Source organism: Notothenia coriiceps, unplaced genomic scaffold (assembly GCF_000735185.1).
Source record: "Notothenia coriiceps isolate Sejong01 unplaced genomic scaffold, NC01 NC01_scaffold00004107, whole genome shotgun sequence".
Classification (NCBI taxonomy): domain Eukaryota; kingdom Metazoa; phylum Chordata; class Actinopteri; order Perciformes; family Nototheniidae; genus Notothenia; species Notothenia coriiceps.
In genome coordinates, this window is record NW_011336808.1 from 10,632 (window position 1) to 33,372 (window position 22,741).

General features: G+C 39.2%; 1 protein-coding gene across 1 annotated transcript in view; it reads left to right on the top strand.

The window, feature by feature from the left end:
* Positions 1–7,529: 7,529 nt before the first annotated feature.
* LOC104942111 (tumor necrosis factor receptor superfamily member 11B-like) overlaps positions 7,530–22,741 on the top strand; it is an 18,231-nt gene continuing 3,019 nt past the window's right edge. The window contains exons 1-4 of the mRNA XM_010767310.1: positions 7,530–7,683; positions 15,606–15,833; positions 16,390–16,534; positions 20,851–21,060. Coding sequence (XP_010765612.1) covers positions 7,636–7,683; positions 15,606–15,833; positions 16,390–16,534; positions 20,851–21,060 — 631 coding nt within the window. The 5' untranslated portion in view covers positions 7,530–7,635. The remainder of the gene's footprint in view (positions 7,684–15,605; positions 15,834–16,389; positions 16,535–20,850; positions 21,061–22,741) is intronic.

Genomic DNA, 22,741 nt, shown 5'->3' on the forward strand with positions numbered 1-22,741 from the left:
ATTTGCATGTTGAACATGATATCTTCCCCAGCCTCAAGGAAATACAATAAAATAAATGGAGCGACACAAGATTCAGAGTTTATCAAGTACAATTCTGGGCCATTGATTGCGTCATTTCTCCAAACACATACAGTAAAAATGCCTGTTTTGAAGACTTAAACTGGTGCAGGAAAAGGACTTTACATTATTAGTATTATACTTAAAGACAGGGCTATTCAGTTAAGAGAAGAGAAAAAGGAAAGAAAATTGTTATAATGGGTGATGTAACATTAATGACAGACATAATATGAGGTCCTTGGCAGTTGGCACTCTGACTCTAGAGCGGTCATTTTGTGATCATGGGGCATCACCCTTACAGCATCAGGACAATATCATATGGAGTCAGACACTGGAAGTGTGCTGGAGGCGTTGACTGGGACTGATGGAAGGATGAGGCTGATGAGACTGAAGAATCTGTGACAAACTAGCAGCTGAGAAATAATCATATATTAAAAGACAGCAGCATCATAAGAGGCCAACAAGAGTGACAGAGTGTGTCAGTGTGCAGTCTACCATCCTCTTAAAATACTCTGTCCAACAATATCAGTCTCATGAAGAAAGGTTTTTTAACGCTTATTCAAAATAGCAGAGAAACATGCATTCTTGTTCTCAGGAGGGGTCATTGACAGAGGATTGTTGGAAAAGTACACAGTAAGTACTTCATAGTACTTGTGGGGGTAGTTTCACTACTGAGTCCAACAGGATCAATCTCACGAAGAACTAATGGCAACAAAAAAGAATTCCCTCATCAAACTTAGCAGAAGTTGCTTGATTTTGTTCTCAGCAGGGGACATGACAGAGGATTTCTCAAAAAATACACAGTAAAAGTACTTCAATGTATTGTAAGTAGTAGGCTAATACAAAGTCAAACAGTATCAATTTCATTCAGGTAAAATTGTCTTTTTATCATTCATCAAATATAGCAGAAAACATACATTATGTAGCCTACTATGGAGGGGACTCTGACAGAGGATTACTCACAAAGTACATAGTAAAAGTACTTAATTTTATTTCTGGTAGAAGTCAAACTAGAACCGAGTCCAACAGTGTCAGTTTCCTTAAGAACTTGTGGTAACAAATATTTGTATCACTCGTCAAATATAGCAGGAATGAAGAGCAGCTGATTTGAAAAAACAAACTCGCGAGGCGGCTGAGTGAGTTGACCGCAGTGCAGAATCGCTGTATAGTTTACATCTCCTAACAATGTTGTCCATTTTAGACAGAGGCTTATTATATTTACAGCCCTTAATAACATCAATTTTCTGGGCTCAATATGTGTCTTGGCCGTTTCCGTTGTGATCGCTAAATTCCCCCTGTTTATAATAATCACCGTTCCTTCAGCAGGTTACTGTAGTGATTCAAAGTGTGGTTTAGCAAACGAGTGCTTTTGTTTTGAAATCACTTCCGTGAGTTTCGCCCCGCCCCTCGCTCCATTTAGTAAGGTAAAAAGCAAAAAACAAAAACGCCTCTCAGACGCTCTTCCGTTTGCGTGTTTAATAAAGAAAAACAATTGGACGGTAGATACACGGATTTTTTATCAACATACATATTGGTTCATTTATCATTTTCAAATGTAAGGTTATGTTGACAGTATCTAAATAAATGGTCTTTACATAGACTTTTACATGAACTAAAAGCTTACAGCCATGCTAGCTGCTCTTTGAGGCTCCACACCTTCAAGCTAAACACTTACATGCTAACAGGCTAACGATGACTATGACATGACATGACATGACATGACATGACATTTCAAAGCTACGCAGGTAGGCTATTGGGTTTACAATATTGATAATTTTAGCTTAGCATGTTAAGACGCTAACATTTGCTAATTAGCACAAGACTCAACGTAAAGCTAAGGCTAATGGCTGAAGGAGGGGTTTACTGTTACGATGTCATTAGTTTGAGGTATTTAGCCATAAATCAAAGTATTGTACAACCTATCAGTACTTACGTTATGACAATGTTAGACCCTATGACAGAGTAAGTTAAAATGTATAAATAATGCTTTAAAAAAGTGACAGATGTAAGTGGTAAGTTTGATCGCAATTCATCCAATATTTGTTCAAGTATTTTAGTCTACACCAAAGTGGTGGACCCCCTTCCTCTACAAGTAGCCTATATACAGTATACACTGTATATATATATATATTTGTGCTGACCCATATGTTCAAATACATCACTAAGGGAATGGAAGGATGATAATATAAATTATATTTACATTTAAAATGTTTCATATTTCATTTCTGACCGCACTCCCTCGCAACCTACGTGCTCTCAATGACACCTATCCATCAGGCAGACTCTGGAATATGAGCCTGGTTGAATGCGTCACTCTCAACACCACCCGATTCATAAGCCCAGAAGTGTTTCCCCTAAATCCTTTTTCAGAAACCTCACTAGAGAAAACAAGGTGACCACATCAGCTGCCGTGGAAGTCCAGGGATCCCTCTGCTGTTATTTATTCTCAAGGTCACATGTGACTCATTGCTTTGACTGGCAAAACTTCCAACGCTGGGCACAAGGTCTGCTGAAACCCTCATCCTTTTTCAGGCCTTTCTGTCTGCTTCTCTCTGCTTCTGATTTCCTTTCACTCTCTCTCAATGTATATCTTATAGGCCCTCCTCAAATACACCACATTCTCACTCCCGTCTTCTCCTCCTCATTATAATCTACCTCCCCTCTCCAATGCGTCTATATTTCCTCTACGTTTCATTGTCACACGTTGATAATTTCAGTATCCTGTTGAGGCTTTTTCATCAGTTAGTAAAATAAAGACTTGTCCATTGTGATTTCCATCTGAGGGGCCCAAGCAGTGAGAGATATAAAATATCCTGAAACAGGAACTTTGAGGTGGACCGCAGGAAGGCGGAGAGGAGAATATGAGAAGGTCAAAAACCCTAACAAGGCAACATGCTTCTTCTGTGTCTGTACAACAACATAGATTAAAGCGGTGTGGCCTGGGTTTCTTGAAAACCTTGGACATTAAGGTCACCTTAGCATGCTGACGTATAACAGAATTGAACTAACTTTAAAGGTCCCATGTCATGCTTCTCCGGTTATTACCCGTCCCCGTGTGTGTTATGAAGGTTTGCTAGTGGAGCATCGCAGATAGGGGTGCCGCAGCCCCCTCAGCACCTCCCCCTTCCCGCGTCCATTCGCAATGTCTCGCTGTTCCGCAGATCCCACGCAGCAAGCAGGAAATTAACCCAGCTCACACTGTCTGCTCCTCGCAGTGGCGAGCCGCGCAACGTCCCGCCAACACGGCACCCAGACCACACGCAGCATTCTCATCTGTTTGTCATTACTGGTGTCATTTTCTGGTAGCTAACGCCATTTTAACACATAATCACTGATGTTCCATTGTAACGGTGGTAGACTCATCAGAACAGAGTGGGCGAGCTGACCAATCAGAGCACAGTGGGCTCACAGGGAGGGAGGGAGGGGGGGGGCAGGAGCTCCAACAAGTCGTGTAGGACAGAGAGTGAATACACATACTATACAGAGATGCTGTATGAGTAACCAATGTGAGTTTGGAAAATTGCACAATATAAATCTATTCTAGTATACCTCAACAATGGAATTATGATCAGTAGAAATGGCTATGACATGGGACCTTTAAATAAAAAATAAAAAGCATGAAGATAGTCAGATGACGTCTGTTCCATAAACACAATTGTTTTATATTTGCCATCGAAATGAACTTCCTCCTTCGGATATGCAACCACAACTTTCCCATGTTGGCTAAGTATAATTGAAGATTTATTTTATTGTGCAGTGTCTCTAATTATATGTTTGTGTTTTTCGCTTCTAAAAAAATGTACCTAAACCATGGAAGTTGCATGGACAACAATCAGCTAATTTAGACGGGGCACCCAAAATACTCTCGTTTTATCTGCAAAGGGCCATTTATGTGTTGTGTGCCAACATAATTTAAACTAAAGAGCATCTTGCCATGGGGCTTATGGTGTATTGCTAATATCATTCAAGCCTATGGTAATTTTAAAACAAGATAAGAACATTTCAATTATGGAGCCCACAACCATACATTTCTCTTTGAGTGCTCTAAAATATGTGTAACTTATGACATCCTCTATCCTCAAATGTACCTGAATGCACAGACAGAGAGTATACATAACCTATTAGCTACACATATTATCCCTCAAGTATTTTGAACAGTACAGAAATGTGAAAAGGAAGACATTTTATTTAAAATGTTCAGGGGTAGCAGTTACAGTGACCATTAACTGGCCTGTAAAAGTGAATACCACAGGCATGTAGAATATGCACAGTTCAATGAGGACCCTCATAGTCTTTGCCACATCATCCAGATGCAGTTTGGGTTCATGTTTGTACTTTATAGTTGCTTCCTTAATACAATAATGAAGTGCTTTGTACAATTTTAATATCTGATATTATATCTGCTTTTAATTCTGGGTTCTTTGTGGGCCTGTCAACAGAATGATTGGATCCTGTTTTTCTTATCTGCTATCTCTTTCTCTCTCCGAAGTTTGCCTACAAATAAGCTTGATTTGCATACACTAGTCAAAGTCATGTAGATAGGTAAAGGTCACTGTCTACTTTACATGTCACCATTGACACAACAACAGTTATGAGTTCCCTTTTTTGTTCATTTGTTTATGAAATCTGTTATGGAAATGTGCGGGACCTCTATGTATAAGGTAGGCTACTGGTTAATATAGACATAACCACACACACGCTACTATGCAACCAAACAAATATACACATATGAACACAGGAGTTAACATGGATCTCAACAATATTAGGCTATGGTGGAGATGGATCCAATATCTGCCTGTAGTATGCAAACAAGATGTAAAAAGCACCACAATGAACTAATCTCATCATCTTTGCAGTTGAATTTAAATCCCTTTTTGATCCACATTGACCAGACAGACATGAAACGCTATTGTCCCACACAGCGGTTAATTTCATGTATTATTCATGCTTCAGGAACATAATTAAAAACAAAAACTCTACACACCGGCTACGGTTGAAGAGACAATGCTTAGCCTCAAATAAATCACAAATATCCTGTAATTGTTGCTGACAGCCCCATTAATGGGCATACGGTGAGTCAGCAAATGGATGTATTTTTATTTAAATGTGTGTATGGTTCACCTCCTAACAACCACGTTTCCCTGCTCATGCGCTTCAGACTGCCAGCTGAGACGCCAGGCTCGTCAGTGTGTGTTTGAGAGTATAGATGTCTAGCTTCCGCTCCATCATTGTTGCGGTGTATCTTGACCTCAATACTGAAAGATATGTGTATTTTTCTGCCTTTGTATGTGTATACAGTATGTGTATGTGTCCTCCTGTGGTGAGCTGTGACCTCACCACTAAGACCTCTCTCACATGCCTAGGAGACTCGTAGGTGGGTGAGTGTGTATTTTCTCTGATCCATTTGAGAACTTGTGCTTCTACGTCAGCTGGCTGTGACATTTTGTCATGCCTCTTCACGGGGGTGGAGAGCGAGCGGCTAGAAAAAGACAACGTTGTTTCTAGGACCTCTGACATCAGAGGTCTTGTATAAGCATCATATGTTAAGATCAGTGTGGGAGTGCCCTTTTTGGGTTTACTACGTGAGTTGTCCAGTACCGATGATGTATTTTAACCTCACTGTGGGAGTGTCTCTTACTTTGAAACCTTGTATTTGACCACTGCTATCCATAAAGGTTTTTAGAACACTTTATTTAAGATATGAAACAGACAACATTAGAGTAAGATAAACTACATTTTAAGTTTTAAACTGTAACTATCAATGGTGAATGTCTGGATTAACTTCATTGGTAGATATTTAATTTTGTGAGAACCAATTTATGTTTAATGGACAAAATGTTTGGAAAGTGAGGACCTCGTTTGGTCCTCACTTTTTCCTGACCTTTTATAGAGACCTTCAAAAAACAATTTGAAGGTTACTTGGTTTTAATGTTTGGGTTAGAGGTTAGAGGTTAGAGGTTAGAGGTTAGAGGTTAGGGTTATGGTTAGGCATTTAGTTGTGATGGTTAAAGTTAGGGGCTAGGGACTGCATCATGTCAATGAACATCTCACAATTGTAGAAGTATAGGGTAACAGATTGAACAATTATTTATTGTTCAATAACATTTGATGCAGGACGCACAATTTTGTAGCTTTGGAAGACTGATATCTCGGAAAGGTATAACATGTTTGATCTGCGAGAAAATAAAGATCCACTTCCTCGCTCTTTCCAGAGCTACTACATTTAATGGTCATCAACAGATGGAGTTAGCTATGTGTTTCTTTATTCTGGACCCAAGGAAACTAGAGGAACATGGCGCTTGTAATTGGGTAGTTTTATTAGACAGTATAATTGGCTAGTAAGTGGACCTTGAGTCATGCTTCATTTTAATAAAAAAATGTGTATTTATTTATATACTGAATGCAGTTTAATCTGGTTTTCATACAGTTTATTTAACCATATACATATTAAGTTACATACAAATATCACAATACAGCTTAGCAGTCAATTGTGCTTTAACAGGTTGCTGGTTTAATCCCCAGGACTGCAGGATAATGTTTATCACTGTAAGTATGATCAGGACCTCCAAAAAGAAAACATGGCTCTCCGTGAAATGTACATGAATTTACATTTACATGAATAAGTAAAGGCTTAAGAAAAATTGTCAGTGGAAATTAGTTATGGGATAGGTAACAATTAAACAAAATAGAGTAAAATAATTATTTTCATCTTTGATTCTTGTGCCTCAAATGTCTTCTCCTCCGCACATACATACACCATGATGTCAGAATTTACTGAGACACCATTTCCAAATGTTCAAATATGCATAACCCGCCTAACAAAATAATTTTGACTGGTCCAAATAAACCCCTATCAATCATTGAATGTACATGCTGGCAAGCTTTGTAAGTGTGGGTTTGTTACAGACTGCTTGTCAAACACATAACAAACCACTTCGTCATGCTTTATAATTTGTATATAGGCATATGGAAATAGTTGCTTTCGGATTTTACCTCATCGCTGTATTATATTACCATCATAAGAAAAATGTCAAACCGATACATTATAGGCTTTCTCTTAATCTAAAAATGTAAAACTCACATTCCCACCAAATAAACACTTTTGTATGTAATAGCAAGTGATGTATTCCCTTCCCTGGAAATATGTGACTTTTTTTGCTACTTTACAGTATTCCTCTACAATTTGACACAATTAGTCAAAGTTGTTAGGGGGATATTTACTTTGCTTTTTACTCTTATTCTAAATTCACAAAAAAAATCCCATCTTTTGATGTTGATTGGATATTTCTTTTTAGACTGCTTTGTTTCCTTCATAGTTGCTGACGACACTATTGCCTTTCTTTACGTAATTGCAACGCAACACTTGAGGATGCAACAATTTATTTTTAGGATTGAGGGGAGAGACAGAGAGAGGTTTGTGCACTCACTGGATTACAAGGTGGGTGGGCACTCTCTCCCTCTCTCTCCTCTCCGTCTCTCTCTCTCTCTCTCCCTCTCCCTCGCTCCCGAGCCTACTGTATAAATACAGATCTGTGATGGAGACCCCATCATACCGCAGTTCACTTTTACACAGTGGAGATGAGCGCACGGATAGCGAAATCCAACCCGGCCATGAAACTGATAGTGGTGAGTAAACACGAGTGGTCCGCTGGAGAAAAGGGACACTTCTTCCTGATGGAATGATTTCGTGTTTATTGTTTTGCGAGACTTGGATTATTATTACGCTACACGCGGTTTCAGATATGTCATAGAGTTGGAATGGGCATTCGCTTTATTCCCATTCCCGAGCAGTGCCCATCTGTACAGCATGCGTCTGTGCTGGCAATGTGATGTTGTTAAATGTATCACAGGTTGAATATTTAGTTACGGTGTCCCTGAAATTATGTATTTTTTTCTGGCTTTGACATTTTGTTGTCAATGGATCATAATCGGTCTTGTTTGAAATAATCACTGCTTTTGATTGTAGACCTGATCCCACGTGAGAGTTCATAGTTCCTATTCAGATGCGTTTTCCTATAGTCAACAGTACCTACTTGTAGTCACATTTTAAAAGGGCATATTTGTGTGGCGCATTGTAATGCCCATGAAAAAAGGTGTTAAGTATACTTGCATGACATTTTTATTAGGTAGATGGATTACTATCTGAAGGAACTACTACACCTAAACAAACGTATTTATGATGTGCATGGTATGGATCAAGTAACACATGACTGAAAATACAATGCAGCCACATATAGCAGCTCTGCAATATGAGTTTATACAGCTTATATATGTTGGGACTGTGTTGAGACGTTGATTCTAGTTTTCCATGTTTTCTGAGGCGTTTTTTTGTGTGTTTTTGTAATTTATTATAACAGTATGCCGTTAATGAAATAATTTAACCTGATGTAAGTATTTAAAGTAAGTCTCTTAGGACTGTATGATGATGACATCTTGAATAAAAGTAGATTATTCAATTTTTTTTTTAAATAGACTTGGAAGTTGTTTGCTTTTGATGATTTATTGAACTCATATTTCGCTCCAATTTTTATTCCCAAAATAAATACCCACAAAGTAGACTATACAAACAAGATCTACAATGCGTGAAAGTTTACTTTAGGTCACATTTCATTGCTTAGTCTATTGCACATTTGAAAATGAATGAAATTCAACACCCAATATAGAGGCATGCAGCATGTTTCCAGCAGGTGCTGCTTTCTCTGACATTGACATTACAATAATGTATTCTACCCTCCTCAGGGGATGTATGCCATCAGGGTGGGAGTCATTATTTCCCTTGGTGTTTTTTGCATGCAGTGCTGTGTTGGGGACTTTGCAAGTTTTGCATATGTGCATGAATAGATGTGTATCTGGGCAAAAAGAGATCACTGTAGCTACAAAACACTGGACCCACTATCTGCTGTGTGTGTGTGTGTGTGTGTGTGTGTGTGTGTGTGTGTGTGTGTGTGTGTGTGTGTGTGTGTGTGTGTGTGTGTGTTCCTATATTGTGACGCGAAAGGTCAGTCAATTATTTGGTTTGTAAGATGTGTCACTTAGTTGTTTGTAAAATAGCTGACATACATCATTTAAAGTGATATCGTCCACACTGAGTGTTGCGTCCACGGCACTGCTCTGTACTCCACCATTTACCTTAAATAGGCAAATATTTGTGTGAATAATTTCTGACATAGTGTTCCTCCATCATTCAGCTAGTCAGTCAGTCCGTCATTTGGCCAGCCGTGCAAGCATTGATTTAGCCAACTCATGAGTCAGACGTGTGCAGACTGCTCATTCTTACCATCAGCATCCAGCCAATGAATCAATCTGCGCCCCTCTGGATGCCCTGCACCTTTCTTCCACTTGACAAACAGCCAGTTTAATTTCATCCGTAAGAAATTCTAGGGACACTCTGCAATTGTGTGTTGCAAACTTTGTTTTGCCCTAGAGGTCCGTCAGTAAATGCACCTGTGTGCTCTTCCTGTTCCCCTGCATACTTCTGACTCATGTGGTTTGCGTTCTGTCTGCTGAAAACACATACTTTGTGTTTGCTCGGGATGATGTCAGTGGAACAAACTTTGGATGGAAATTGGACAACTCTATGTTGTGAGTCTTTTTTGTTTTTATGTGGACACAAGTTTCAAAATTCAGTGCGGGAGAAGTGAGGTTTAACCAGCTAGCCAATCAGACAGACAGCTAACCTGCATGAAAACTTTCCATCCAGCCACTAATCCCTATTATCTCCCTCGATCAGTGTCTTTCATCTGTGCTCCCTTTATCTTTACGCCTCCACTCTCAGTTTAGGCCGTTGGCATTAGCTGCACGAACTTCCCTAAATGTAGCCGCAGGTTCACACGCAGACAGAGGAGCTTAAGAGGTCACTCGGCCAAACAGACGCAACTTCTTTCTAGACAAACACTGAAGAAAAAGGGTGAGGAAGTAGGGGGATAGGGGGGAGGGAGACATACAGAGCGTGTGTGAAGGTACAGGATCAACATGTTTTAAACAAACAAGCACAAACGTTTATTCAGAAACAACGATTACCTCTGGAAGTTGCTCACGTCTTACTTCCCCTTTTCCATCAACAGTAGTATTGATAGCAGAAGTGTGTTTTTGTGTGTGTGTGGGTGTATTCTTGTTATGAACTCATTGATCTTGTGAGTGACTGAACAATTGTCTGAGACAAAGAGCAGAAACGGAATAGGCAAAAGAGATACAGCTGTTATTGCCTCAATCTCTTGCTGGTCTCTCTCTTTGTTTTATCTTACAACTGTATACATCGCATCAAAAACCGCCAGGCTGATCTGATGTAAAAGTCTGTATTGAAAGTGAGACTCACACTAGATATGTTTGATCATAAGGATTTTAAGAAGGATACAAACCAAATGTGTTGTTAATGACTGGTTTCATCTTTAGCAACTATTTCATAAACTCATGTTTTTCTTAATGTAAAATCTAAATCTGTAACATTACTACTAAATATAAAATGTAGAAGAGTAAAGTGCAACATTTTCCTATTTATATGTAGTGGAGTAGAAGTATACAGCAGAATATAAGTACAGAAACAAATGTGTTGTGGATTTGAATGCATTTGTTTCAAATGAGTGATACATCTGAATTAATCGACTGATTAAAGATAAACAAATTATCTGTCCTCCTTCACTGTTCAACATTTGGGCAGATTACTTTGTTGAATAATCAATCATTAGTTTGGTAAAATACATTTATTTTTTTTCTCTTTTCTTTTTCTAAAACCAGCAAAAATGATAATTGTTAATTGATGAATTGAGTAATTGTTTTTGCTCATAACATGAATGTTATATGTGAAGATAGTATTGCTTGGTTTATATTACAAAAGCAAACTAGCTAGGTTTAATTCACTGATCTTACAGTCATTATTTGACCAATATGTGCTAAACATTTGATAAAACCCATGTTCCCTAGAGCAGCAAATTTAAAAGACACACTTTAAGTTTGAGATGATAAAATGAGTAAATAAAGTGAGCCTAGCAGGCAATATTATTATTATTATTATTATTATTATTATTATTAATAATGTAATTTAATTATACAAACCTCAGGGATCCAGAATGGTAACAAGTCCCTCTCTGTCCCTATATAAGCGAAAAAGACAGATTCAATATTCACAGGACTCAACACACACACACACACACACACACACACACACACACACACACACACACACACACACACACACACACACACACACACACACACACACACACACACACACACACACACACACACACACACACACACATCCACACACACACACACACACACACACACACACACACACACACACACACACACACACAAGAGCTGGAATCCCCCCTCAGACCACCTGCGTTCTACAGTTAACTGAAGCCATGTGCCTGGTGGATAAGCTGGTTTGGTCCCTTTGTGCCATGGCTCTTCTCCTCATGCCATGAATTTAAACTGGCCTTGGGCTACCCAATCTTTGATTCTACTCCCTCTCTATATTTCAATGTGCTCTACTCTCATTGTAACTCCAAGCTTGAAGTCTGTTGGAAGTTGTATTGGGATCATTTGAAGACTGCATGTTACGGTGTTACATTTTTGTATGCCTACAGATGTTTTATTGGTTTACCTTTTTTCCATTTTTGCATTTATTGAGGGGACAAACAAGTAACTTCATCAACATTTTAATTTATATTTCCATTTGTATCATATCAAAACAAACCAAATTGTGTCCCTCATATAACACACACATGTATCTTTCTGCACAGTTTTTACTGTATCTTCCGGGAAATTCCTCTTGTGAAAAATATTTTATCTGGTCAATAAGCCCATTACCCGCCCAACATCTGTGGATGCTTATCACTTTAACCTCATATGGAAAGCATGTGTGTTCATTTTGAAAGACTATTTCCGTCAGGTGTCTGAACTCTTTAGTCCGCTCCAGCCCATCTATCAGGCAGCGCTCAAAGTGCAGTTCAGTCTGCTTTACCAAAGCACTTTTGAAAAGACAGAGTTTATAGAAAAACTAAAACTCTCATAAGTCCTACAAACCTGGTCTAGCAAAAAGTCATTTTCAGAAATTATGTCATTAATTGTAAGACATGTGTGCCAACAAAGTGGAAGATAAACGCACTGTGAATGACTTAGTCCACTAAACATCACCCTGGATTTGTTTTCTCCGCGTCTCTCCGATGTCTCTCCGATGTCTCTCTGATGTCTCTCCGATGTCTCTCCGATGTCTCTCTGATGTCTCTCTGGTGTTTCTGTGATGGGATGATCTTATGTATCACCACACTTCACAGGCTGGACTTGTCTTTGATTCATTCAAGAAGATAACAACGGTTAAGAACTACATGTTCTCTGTCAAGGACTTAAAGAGATTATCTTTGCTCTACATAAACTCAAGGTTTTCTCCCAGCTCACTTCAAAAGATATTTACTGGCAGTTTTCAGTTTACAAAAATGTATCAGATGAAGCCATTTTAACCCTTTTTTATACATTTACATAGCAGCTGCCCTGCCTTGGTCAAGGGAAGCTTTCTTAGGAAACATTATTAATACCTTCATACCTTCATCCATCCTTTACCAACAGCTGTTCATGTAGGATATGCCTCACTCTGATGATGCTAACAGTATAATTATGGCTGTCAGTGGCCGCTAGCTGCTGTGTAATTTGGGTTTCCAGCGGTTGTGCGTGATGTTGTCAGATGGCAGCTTCTAAGGAGACAAGAAGGGTCAAAAGTTCAATATTTCTTTTTAACTGCTGATCGACTAATTCACGCTCACCACAGGACATCTTACCAATAAGTTATTTCTTAAAAAGTTGACAGTTTTTCACATCTTCGGTAGCGGAAAGCTACTGTACTGGCTGCTTTGGCACAGTGTGGTCTGCCTGAGTGTGCCATAAGTACAAAACTAAAACATTGTATGTTGAGCAGCTTAAAGATGTGGTTGAAATTAATTATAAATGGCTTTGTTTTCATGCCAGCTTTTAAATCGAATAAGATAAAAGAATAAATAACAGGCGGCAAAGGTATTATTATGGCCATTAAACTGTTGAACTAAATTGTGCTTTTATTTCTTTCAAAGGGATTTTTTACCGACGGTCAAAGATTTTATTTCATAAAGTTATATCTCTGAGCATGTGCTGTTTTACATTATTTGTATTTACTCTTGCTCTCAATTGCTTTGCTCTGCACTGTATATTATGGCTGGAGTCAATCCAAACTACTGTGCTGTATGAAGGATATGAAAAACAATATGAACTGACCACTTCCACATGTGCTCAGGCTCATCGGCTCCCATGATTTCAGTCCTGCCAGTAAACTCATCCTCGAGCCCGAGATTAAATTCACTGGGACAAGTGTAACCGTAGCCAGATTTGTAAAAAACCCAGGTGACCCTCTGTCGGTCCCTGGCTCCATCCTCCTGATGTTTCTAAATTGATTGGATGTGGTCTCACGGCTTAATAGTGTGTATATACACTTCTTAATTTGAAGAGCAAGTCTGTGATTATGGGTTTCATTCCCGCTGAGGCCACCCATGCTACAAAAAAACAGATCCAGCTTTGGTACTGCTAAGCGAGTCACTGTGGATGAAAGCCATACACCAAAGGTTCTGCTAAGAGGTCGATCAGCTTTGCCGGGAAAACCTCTGCGCTCGCCAGGCTGTATGAAGCTTAGGTTTCTATTATGGTGTGTAAAACCCATTCATCTATTTTTATTATAATTTCAATTACCTCCGTTGCAAAAGCCAGCAGACATAGAAGGACCTGCATGTTTTATTTTCTGCGTAGTTCATCATTATAGGTTCAGAACGCCTTAAAAATAAATAAGGCTTAAAACCGCACATATACCGTTTATTAAATTATTAAAAGTGAACACAACACATACACATAAATGCAAATTGAGTAGATTTCAAAGGAAAATACCAATTTGGTTGTCAGAGACATATGCACACATATTTCCCAAAAATAGCATTCTTTCTCTCTGTTTCATGTTTTGTTTCACACACGCATACTCATAGTATATTGTGTCTTGTGGTTGCAAAGTTTTAAGGTGAATGTGATCAGTACAAAAACAGTCACGCAGGAAAGGAGATCAATGGTGTGTATCGGGTAAACTGTGTAGCAGAGGGGTGAGTGATTCTTATTCTGGTGGTGAATGGGGAAAGCCCAGTAACCTCCAACAGTCCTCTTTGTGAACAGCAGCCAGGAGACGAGACCGCAGAGCACACAGACCAACACTAAGGAAGACGAAGATTGGACTTGAACACTGACAAACATGCACACAAAGACATGCAGCAACACACATTCCTGCATCTGTACCCACATGCATGAATGTTTTGTAGTTGTTTGTAGTATAAATTCATTCATTTTTGGAAGATGCACTAACAAACATGGTGGAAAGCGAAAAACCACATACAAGAATACACACACACACACACACACACACACACACACACACACACACACACACACACACACACACACACACACACACACACACACACACACACACAAACTCAAAGCAAGGACAATCCATTGTTAGTTTGTCCAAGAAGTGAGGATATATCCGGGCCAACGGGAAAGTCCACATAGCCAATGGCTGAGGGACTTGAGGGTAGAATGACCCAGATGTGTGACATCTGGTCTGCATGTGGCCTCCACCGGCTGCATGGCTGCATGTCAAACACGCTCACCAACTGATATCTGGGATTTTAGGCCAAATCTCTACAGATCATGGTCAAACGATGATACATGGGCTTGTTTTTGAGTCACACGCTACATGTGTGTTTCAGAAGCCTCACTAACAGCCAACCACTTAACAGAGCGTCCATATCAATGGGATTGGGGTGGGGGTTACATGGGTGTGCCGTGTTTTGCCCTTCCTCCAGGGCAGTATTAAACTGCAGTAAATCACTGTTGAATTACTTCATATGCTATCTCCCTGAGCTGCTGCTGACAGGATAGGAGACGGCTGCTTCGGTCAGAGAACACAAAGCTGCTCATCCTCTAACCCTCTGTCATACAAATCCTTGAATTCAATATGTGCAAAACACTGGCATGACTAAAACATCTGCATTTATTTAAAATCTTCGGTTAACTTTTAAGATTCAAGAAGCAATGAAAGGAATAAAATACAATATGATGTTTAATTGAACAAATAGCAATAATGTAATTGTGCTTGCAGAATTCAGCATCCTAGTTTAAGGCAACACGGAGACAATATTTCTTCCAAGAAACATGCAAAGATTAAAAATGTACTGTTGTTGCCTCTGTGCAGTGATCCACGAAACGGACACAGATTTCTCTCCTCAGACTCCCTGAACGTCTCTATAAAGCAGAAGAAATCGCTTTAGGACTGTGTGTCCACCAGGAGCTTTAACTTTAAAGCTCTGACCTTTCTTTCAACTCTTTCTTACTGGAAGCTTTGGGTTGGCGAGTGCTGCAAAATGTAATAATATTTGGACATTATTCCAAAGAAGAGCTGTGCACGAGATGGGTTTCTTTAGAGATGTTGTCACTGCTGTGGACTCTGTATTCAACACACTTCTTTCTTTCTTTTGCAGCTTTTCACAGCATCTTTCTCCTGGGCCTTTCAGCAGCAGGACATACTGCCAAAGTACCAGTACCTCGACCCTGTGACCTCTGACCTCCTGCTGTGCGACCAGTGCCCTCCTGGCACCGCTGTGAAGCGACACTGCACCACCGACACACCCACAGAGTGCCAGGTCTGTCCTGAGAGGCATTTTGCTGAAAACTGGCACTGGGGGGACACCTGCCAATACTGCACCTCGGTACGTATGAGGCCAAAAGGTTAACCGAAGGTTCATTTTGATCTCTTTTGTGTGTGTCAACTTCATACATACAATCATACACATCTTCATTCACATCACAGTCAGGAATTCCACTAAAGTTCAATCTGCTTTTAAAGTTTTTATCTACTCCTCTGTGGTTGTCCAATGCCTTTTCATTAGTTGCATGACTTTACGGTTTGTTTACATTTTGGCAAAGCATCTGTTATTTTCGGAAACCGGTGTTTCCACTTTAGTTGTTGTTTCTAAAAATGAAAGTTTAAATGTGCTCATTGTGGTGTTGGGATCTTCCCCCACAGTTTAGATGTGTTCCTCTTTGCCACTCTGAATTATGTCATATCTATTTTAACATATTCCCCAATTTATATTCCTGTTCTAGTATTCAGTTCTAGTACAGTATCCAGACTTTCTTACGGCACTTTCTTTACTCACGTGTGCTCTCTGATCATATATGTGCATGTCAAGCAGCCTTTATTGTATGTCACTGTGTGCATGCAGCAGCACTGTTTCAATGTGTGTGTGACTGTGTTGTGTTCAGGTGTGCAAGGAGCGACAGCTTGTGAAGCAGCAGTGCAACAGCACCCACGACCAGCTTTGTGAGTGTGCTCCAGGTTTCCACCTTGTGGTGGAGTTCTGCATTACACACAGCTCCTGTCCACCCGGATACGGAGTTACAGCTTTAGGTAAGTTTAAGATTGTTTTTAAAGAAAATATTAAATATGTTATGTTGTTGGTTTCCTGCCTACTAGGTCATATAAATAAGATTCAAATTGGAGATTTCTGGTTATAAGTAGGCATCCATACTGTCCATATTGAAATTCAGTAAGCACACATCCTAGGAAGAAGCACGGACAGGGTCCCATTGCCTCATTGTTATCATTTTACTCACAGGGTCATAGTGTATCTGTTATATATGCAGTTTTTCTGTTGTTATTGTTATACCGTGCAGTGTGTAAGTCTCTCTGTATTTTGAGTAGATACCCCTTACTACATATTTATATTTCCTTTAATCTTCTCATCTTATGCAATACTCTCCCTGAGTCTCACTCAAATCAGTTAAATTCCAGATATGCTTCCTCAGTAAGGAAACAAAATAACAAAGCAGACTCACATCAGTTACAGAACAGCATATTCATATTAAGATGTTGTCTCCCTTGTATCACTGAAAGCTCTTCTCTTTCTATCTCTTCATCTTTCTTTGATTCTGTGAATCTGATCTGTTCCAGATGCAGACGTCTCTTTTCCTAGAAACAACTTCTACTTTTGAATTGTCTCGGACATTTCCTAGAACCACTCTTTGTTTGTCTTTCACCGAGACACAAAGTTTGGTTTAAAGCTGTCTGTAATAGTTAAACATACAGTATAAAACACAAAAAGGACATGGCCATTAGTCTGGTTTTTTATGTTTTCTTATTTCTCTGTCTTCTAGCAGAGACATGTAGTATGCATTTACATGCCATATAAACGCTAAAGTTTTGTTTTTCTATCAAGAGAAATTGTGTGTTTGTGTGATTGTAAAAAAAACATTTATGCACGTCTATCTTGCACTTCCACACCTGACCAACTCTGAGTTTGGGCAGTATTGGCTGAAACTTCACAGTTAAATTGTCGCATCACTGATACATCATAATCCTGTCCTAAACTATTCATTGCAAACAGTTGACAGCTTTGGCTTGTCACTTGAATTAAAATTATTATAAATGAAGAAACTATGATGATTAGAGTGATGAGGGAGAAGTTAAAAATGTGTATGGCCTTTGAGAATAAAGACTCAAATATTCCTGAAGAAAATGGCGCTATGGAAATGAAAAAGTCACCCTGATGTGGTTATACTTTGGAAAATGATTACATATTTTCCATGAACTTAATTACTTTCAAATACAGCACTTATTTCCAGCATCATTTCGTTCCATTTAGGCTCCAATTCCTGTCACGGTATCACCATGTGACGCATATCCATATTATTCATAGACACATGCTGTCACAGCCCTCCATGGGGGCTGACTGCATCTTTTAAAAGATCAACATTTATCCTTTTCCCTCTGTGTGCCATGTATAAAAATAATGATTTTATTATATGACTTTACTTACTCATAACGCAATATGTTCTACTTTTAATTCTGATCTAACTACTTACTATTTCTGGGAGGGCGTGTCAAAGAGGCAGGCATTCAAATTAAGTGTTTCAGACAAAGGGTGAATATATGTACTGTATACTGAGACAGACGTTGTTAGAAAAAATAATGTTTTTTTTTTTCAAGTCAAAGCATGTCAACATGTTCTAGTAATAACCATAAATACAAGTTTGAAGCTTAACAAAAGCACGATATGCCTCCTGCATGTACTGTAGGGCTCAGTTGCCATTTATTTTTTAGTTCCTATTTGCAGTAGAGTATCACACGACAATGCAAAAAGTATTCTTCACTTGTTCCTCTTCATGCATGATAGAACAATTTAACAGCTTATTTAAAGAGGAAACTTTAAATATAGGGATCAGTTTATAATGTCTCGGTTAAACGGCACAACCTTTCATTCCTGAAGTTGTGCTTCCTTTTTTTAATTCACTGCAGATTGTCTGGCACAGACTCAGATATATTGCAGAGGATAAAGATTTATTTATGTTTGCACTGTATGAGAATACTGAACCTCTCTCTTACAGATTGCATGAATGAAAAAAGTATTTTGAAGGGGTATTGATTTTGTCTTTAGCTCAGACTGCTATTGTTTGAATCCCAATAAAAAGACAATGAAAACCATTTCACTGTAATGTATATAAAATGATTTTCTTCCTCGAAAGAATGACATACATTTGACGAGACAGAATCTCCAGAGACAAAAACTGTGTCTTGGTCATTTGTTGCCAATACAGCACCAGATGCAGTCTTGGCTAATCTTTGCGCCAGATGCACCCAAGGATGTAATTATCATGGCGGATATCTGACCTGATATTCCTCACAGATTCTCTCCTTGGTGCGTCAGTAGTGCTTGTGGGAAACTTAAAGAGAGGTTGATGCTAAATTTCAAGATTCCCGTGAACAGAATCTGATATTTCTACTGAAACCGCAGCACAAACTGGCACTGCGCTTCTCATGACTTCATCTCAGACCTGAGTGGATTTTAGCGGCTGCATAGATGAAACAACATTTTCCATGGTTTCTGGTCATTATGCGACCCCTGTAAGCGCTGGCACCATACTGAATATGAAACAACATTTTCCGTGCATTCCTAAAAAATGGATATAAAATCAGACCCTAATGTCTATGACACTCTGCAGACATGAGACAGCATTTCAGGGGATTCCCCATGAAGCTGAAGGACTTATTATGTAATGTCTTCAGTTGTGGTTTTAGGTCTTTAAACCACAGGATGTCAGAAACCCATTGGTTGACATTACTTTTATGACTCCGTTGCTCGATTTCCTGAATTGTCTGTTTCTTGTTGCGATTGTTTTCTCTCTCTCTGAACGCAAGATTTAAGGTTGCAGCTGTGTATTTGGAAACTATTTTGGTGTCATCTTAGAAAGGCACAGTAGAACATGATATACAATACCAATAAAATGTACATTTATAATAGGTCTGCAACCAGCAATTATTTAATGATCAATAGATCATAATCTAAAAGTGTAAGAAGATTTTTGTACTGTATTTAACCAAATATTTTCTTGCACAAGATTAAGACTGATAGACAGATAAGAGACTATTAAAAATATATCTAAAAGTAAGATAGGAACTAGGGCCATAGAGGTAATAATCTTACATTTCTCAAACGGTTATATCTAAGTCTACTCTGTCATACATTTTTTATATTTGCATTGGTTCACGAGACAATTTATTTAATTAATACACCCCTTATTAAATAAAAACAGAGCTGTCACCTCTGCTTCAGATAACATCTAAAGATATATCTTACGTGGGTTAAGTGCTAACATGCTGATTCTGCATTTACAGAGGAAATTCTGAGAACAAAACCAAGATTAATGCCAGCATGTGCAACCTCATTACAGTTAGGCTGGCTCATTCTTGTACATCACAGGTACAGGAAACATTTGCACGTTTACTGTATGCATATCAGTTAGTGGTTTCATGGTTTAGTGCTAGTTTGTGAAACTGTGCAACGATGGAGGGGAAACTCCTCAAAGGTCAAGCCTCCTCCCACACATTTTCTTTTCTACGCTTTAGTGATTGAAAAAAATAAGGATGTGAGAAATACCTACTTCCACAACATGGTCATGTCCTCGTGTGTGCTGCATGTCACAAACCACAAGGTCTATTGGTTTACTCCAGTGTCATTATGTGTGGTTAAAACTAGTTGGCATTTGGTAAAATGTCAGTAAATGGGTACAAATATTTTAAATGTGATCAATTGTGGATAACGTATTTAACATTACATCGTAAGGGTAACATTTTCAGTGAGGGAATTAACAAAACATTTAAAAATAAAAAGAGTTATTAAATTCTTCTATAAATTCAGATATTATTAGAAAATATAAGTGTTTCGTCATCTTCAAGTCAATAAAATATGATTTTAAATAAGTACATTTTTAAGGTTATTTTCAATGAGAAGTTGACCTTCTTAATAGCCTTTTTGGCAGATGTTTCTACATTTTCATTTTGTCAGTAAGTTAGTCTGAAAAATCTGCTGACAAATCAAACTCTGCGGTTACATATTTCCCATTTGAATACAGATATAAGATATAGAAACTCTGGGGGTTCTGTGTGAGTCATACCCAACATCACAGTCATCTTCCACCCTGATGTGCTCTCATGTTGTTGTGATCATAGTTCTTGGAATCACATCACCTCGATGTCAGCTAGTATTTGCAGCAGATCATGTTCACACACAGAAAAGGGCGAGATGTGCTAAATAAGATGTTTGATTATAAAGATAAGAAACATCGAAAGGGCTGCTGACTTCTCACGGTTCAAAATGTGATACACACACTTCACAGATGTGTTTCATTCATAAAATTAAGACATGATCCTGTATTTATCTCTTCCAGGTACACCGGTGAGTGAAACCACGTGTGAACGTTGTCCCGCGGGTCATTTCTCAAGCAGGGACTCCTCTACCGAGCCATGTCTGCCCCACAAAAACTGCTCCGGTTTGGGCTTAAAAACACTGAGATGGGGCACGTCTACTTCGAACAGCCTCTGTACAAACAAAACGGCTTCTCCGGAGTGCTCTCAGCAACATTCTTTGTGCCAAACTGGTAAGAAAAATCTCCAGCCGGTTTTAATCGTTAATAAGATTCATATGGAGGTTTCAGGACTATTGCGGGTAGGAATCAGAGAAGAGACTGTTCGTACAGTGTTTACACACACACACACACACACACACACACACACACACACACACACACACACACACACACACACACACACACACACACACACACACACACGCAAAGATGTTTCTGAGCAAACCTCAATTGTCAACAACCTAAAATCAGCCAGAGCTGAATTATTTCAGACATGTGGTCGTTTTCATTCCTGAAGGCAGGGGATTTCCTCGGTCAGGTCCGTTGTCAAGATTCCATTCTTTTACAAATTCTTACGTGCCTGAAAACCAACACAAGTGAGAAAATCCAAAGCAAAGGGGTTGGATGGGATGTTTATGCCCCTACTGTCATAATCACCCACGATGGATCAATTACTTTGTTAACTGTCACATCCTCACCCTACAATAACAGAGGAAACTGAGTCAAGCACAGAGACACACAACAAGATGGTAAGTCTTTGTTACTCAGATTCTAACTATGACAGATGTTGACAATTAATTTAAGAGGAGAAGCCTCAAATATGACATTGAATTCCCACAGCCCAGAAAAACCACAGTCCCTGGCAAACACAAACACACACACACACACACACACACACACACACACACACACACACACACACACACACACACACACACACACACACACCCTGACACACACACCCTGACACACTCATGCAAACCACTCTTGGTAGGAAACCCAAAAAAGCTGTTGTCCCTAAGGCAGGGTGATGCTCTCCTAAAACATTCATTCACAAATTGCCTTCATGTGGATTACACAACCACTGATTGTCTGCAGCAGATCCTGGAAGAGTAAAGCAGGGTTCTTTACAAAGAATAAGGAAATTGAAAGCAGTTGGGATTACCAAAGTAGCTACGTGATTTGAAGAAACCACCAGGACATCAATGTCAATTATAGAGCAAGCCACACTCCAATTATCCAGACATCAGAGAAACAAGCCTAATATCCTCTTCACATTAAACTCAACCATACTACAACGACATCGGTTTTACTAAATGTTTCTTTTAATTTAACACACACGAACACAGAAATGCCTATAATCGTGTGAAAGTTGCAATCTCACGTCAACAGTTTCACTTCATTTTCCTCTATGACTGTTCTGTGTATTACGGAAATCCTTCTGTCTGCAAAAAATCCCTACAAGGACAGCCCAGGGGAAAAAATGTAGGGAACGTAATGACGAATCGTGAAGGTGCTTGTGTAGTGGAGTGTGATTCAGCCGTAAAGAGCAGCACATTTTCGCACAGCTCACCTCACTGCTTCAGTTCAATATGCAAACATCGTTGCTATGTTGAAACATAAACTAAAGTTAATAGTGGTTGTGTGATTTCAATAGAAAGAGACCAAATCATTTCTTCTGCTGTGGTTGAATTACAACCCAACACACAAATACGTACGTGTGTAAGCTCCTTACACACCAAAACTGACACCAAAGAACACCAAAGAACACGTCCCGACGGAACGTCGCCTCACGTCGCCTCACTTCGCCTCACGTCGCCTCACGTCGCCTCACGTCGCTTAACGTCGCCTCACGTCTCCTGCGTCTTGGCCATGTTTCGCACTGGAACGCACCGCAAAGACTTCAGCGACA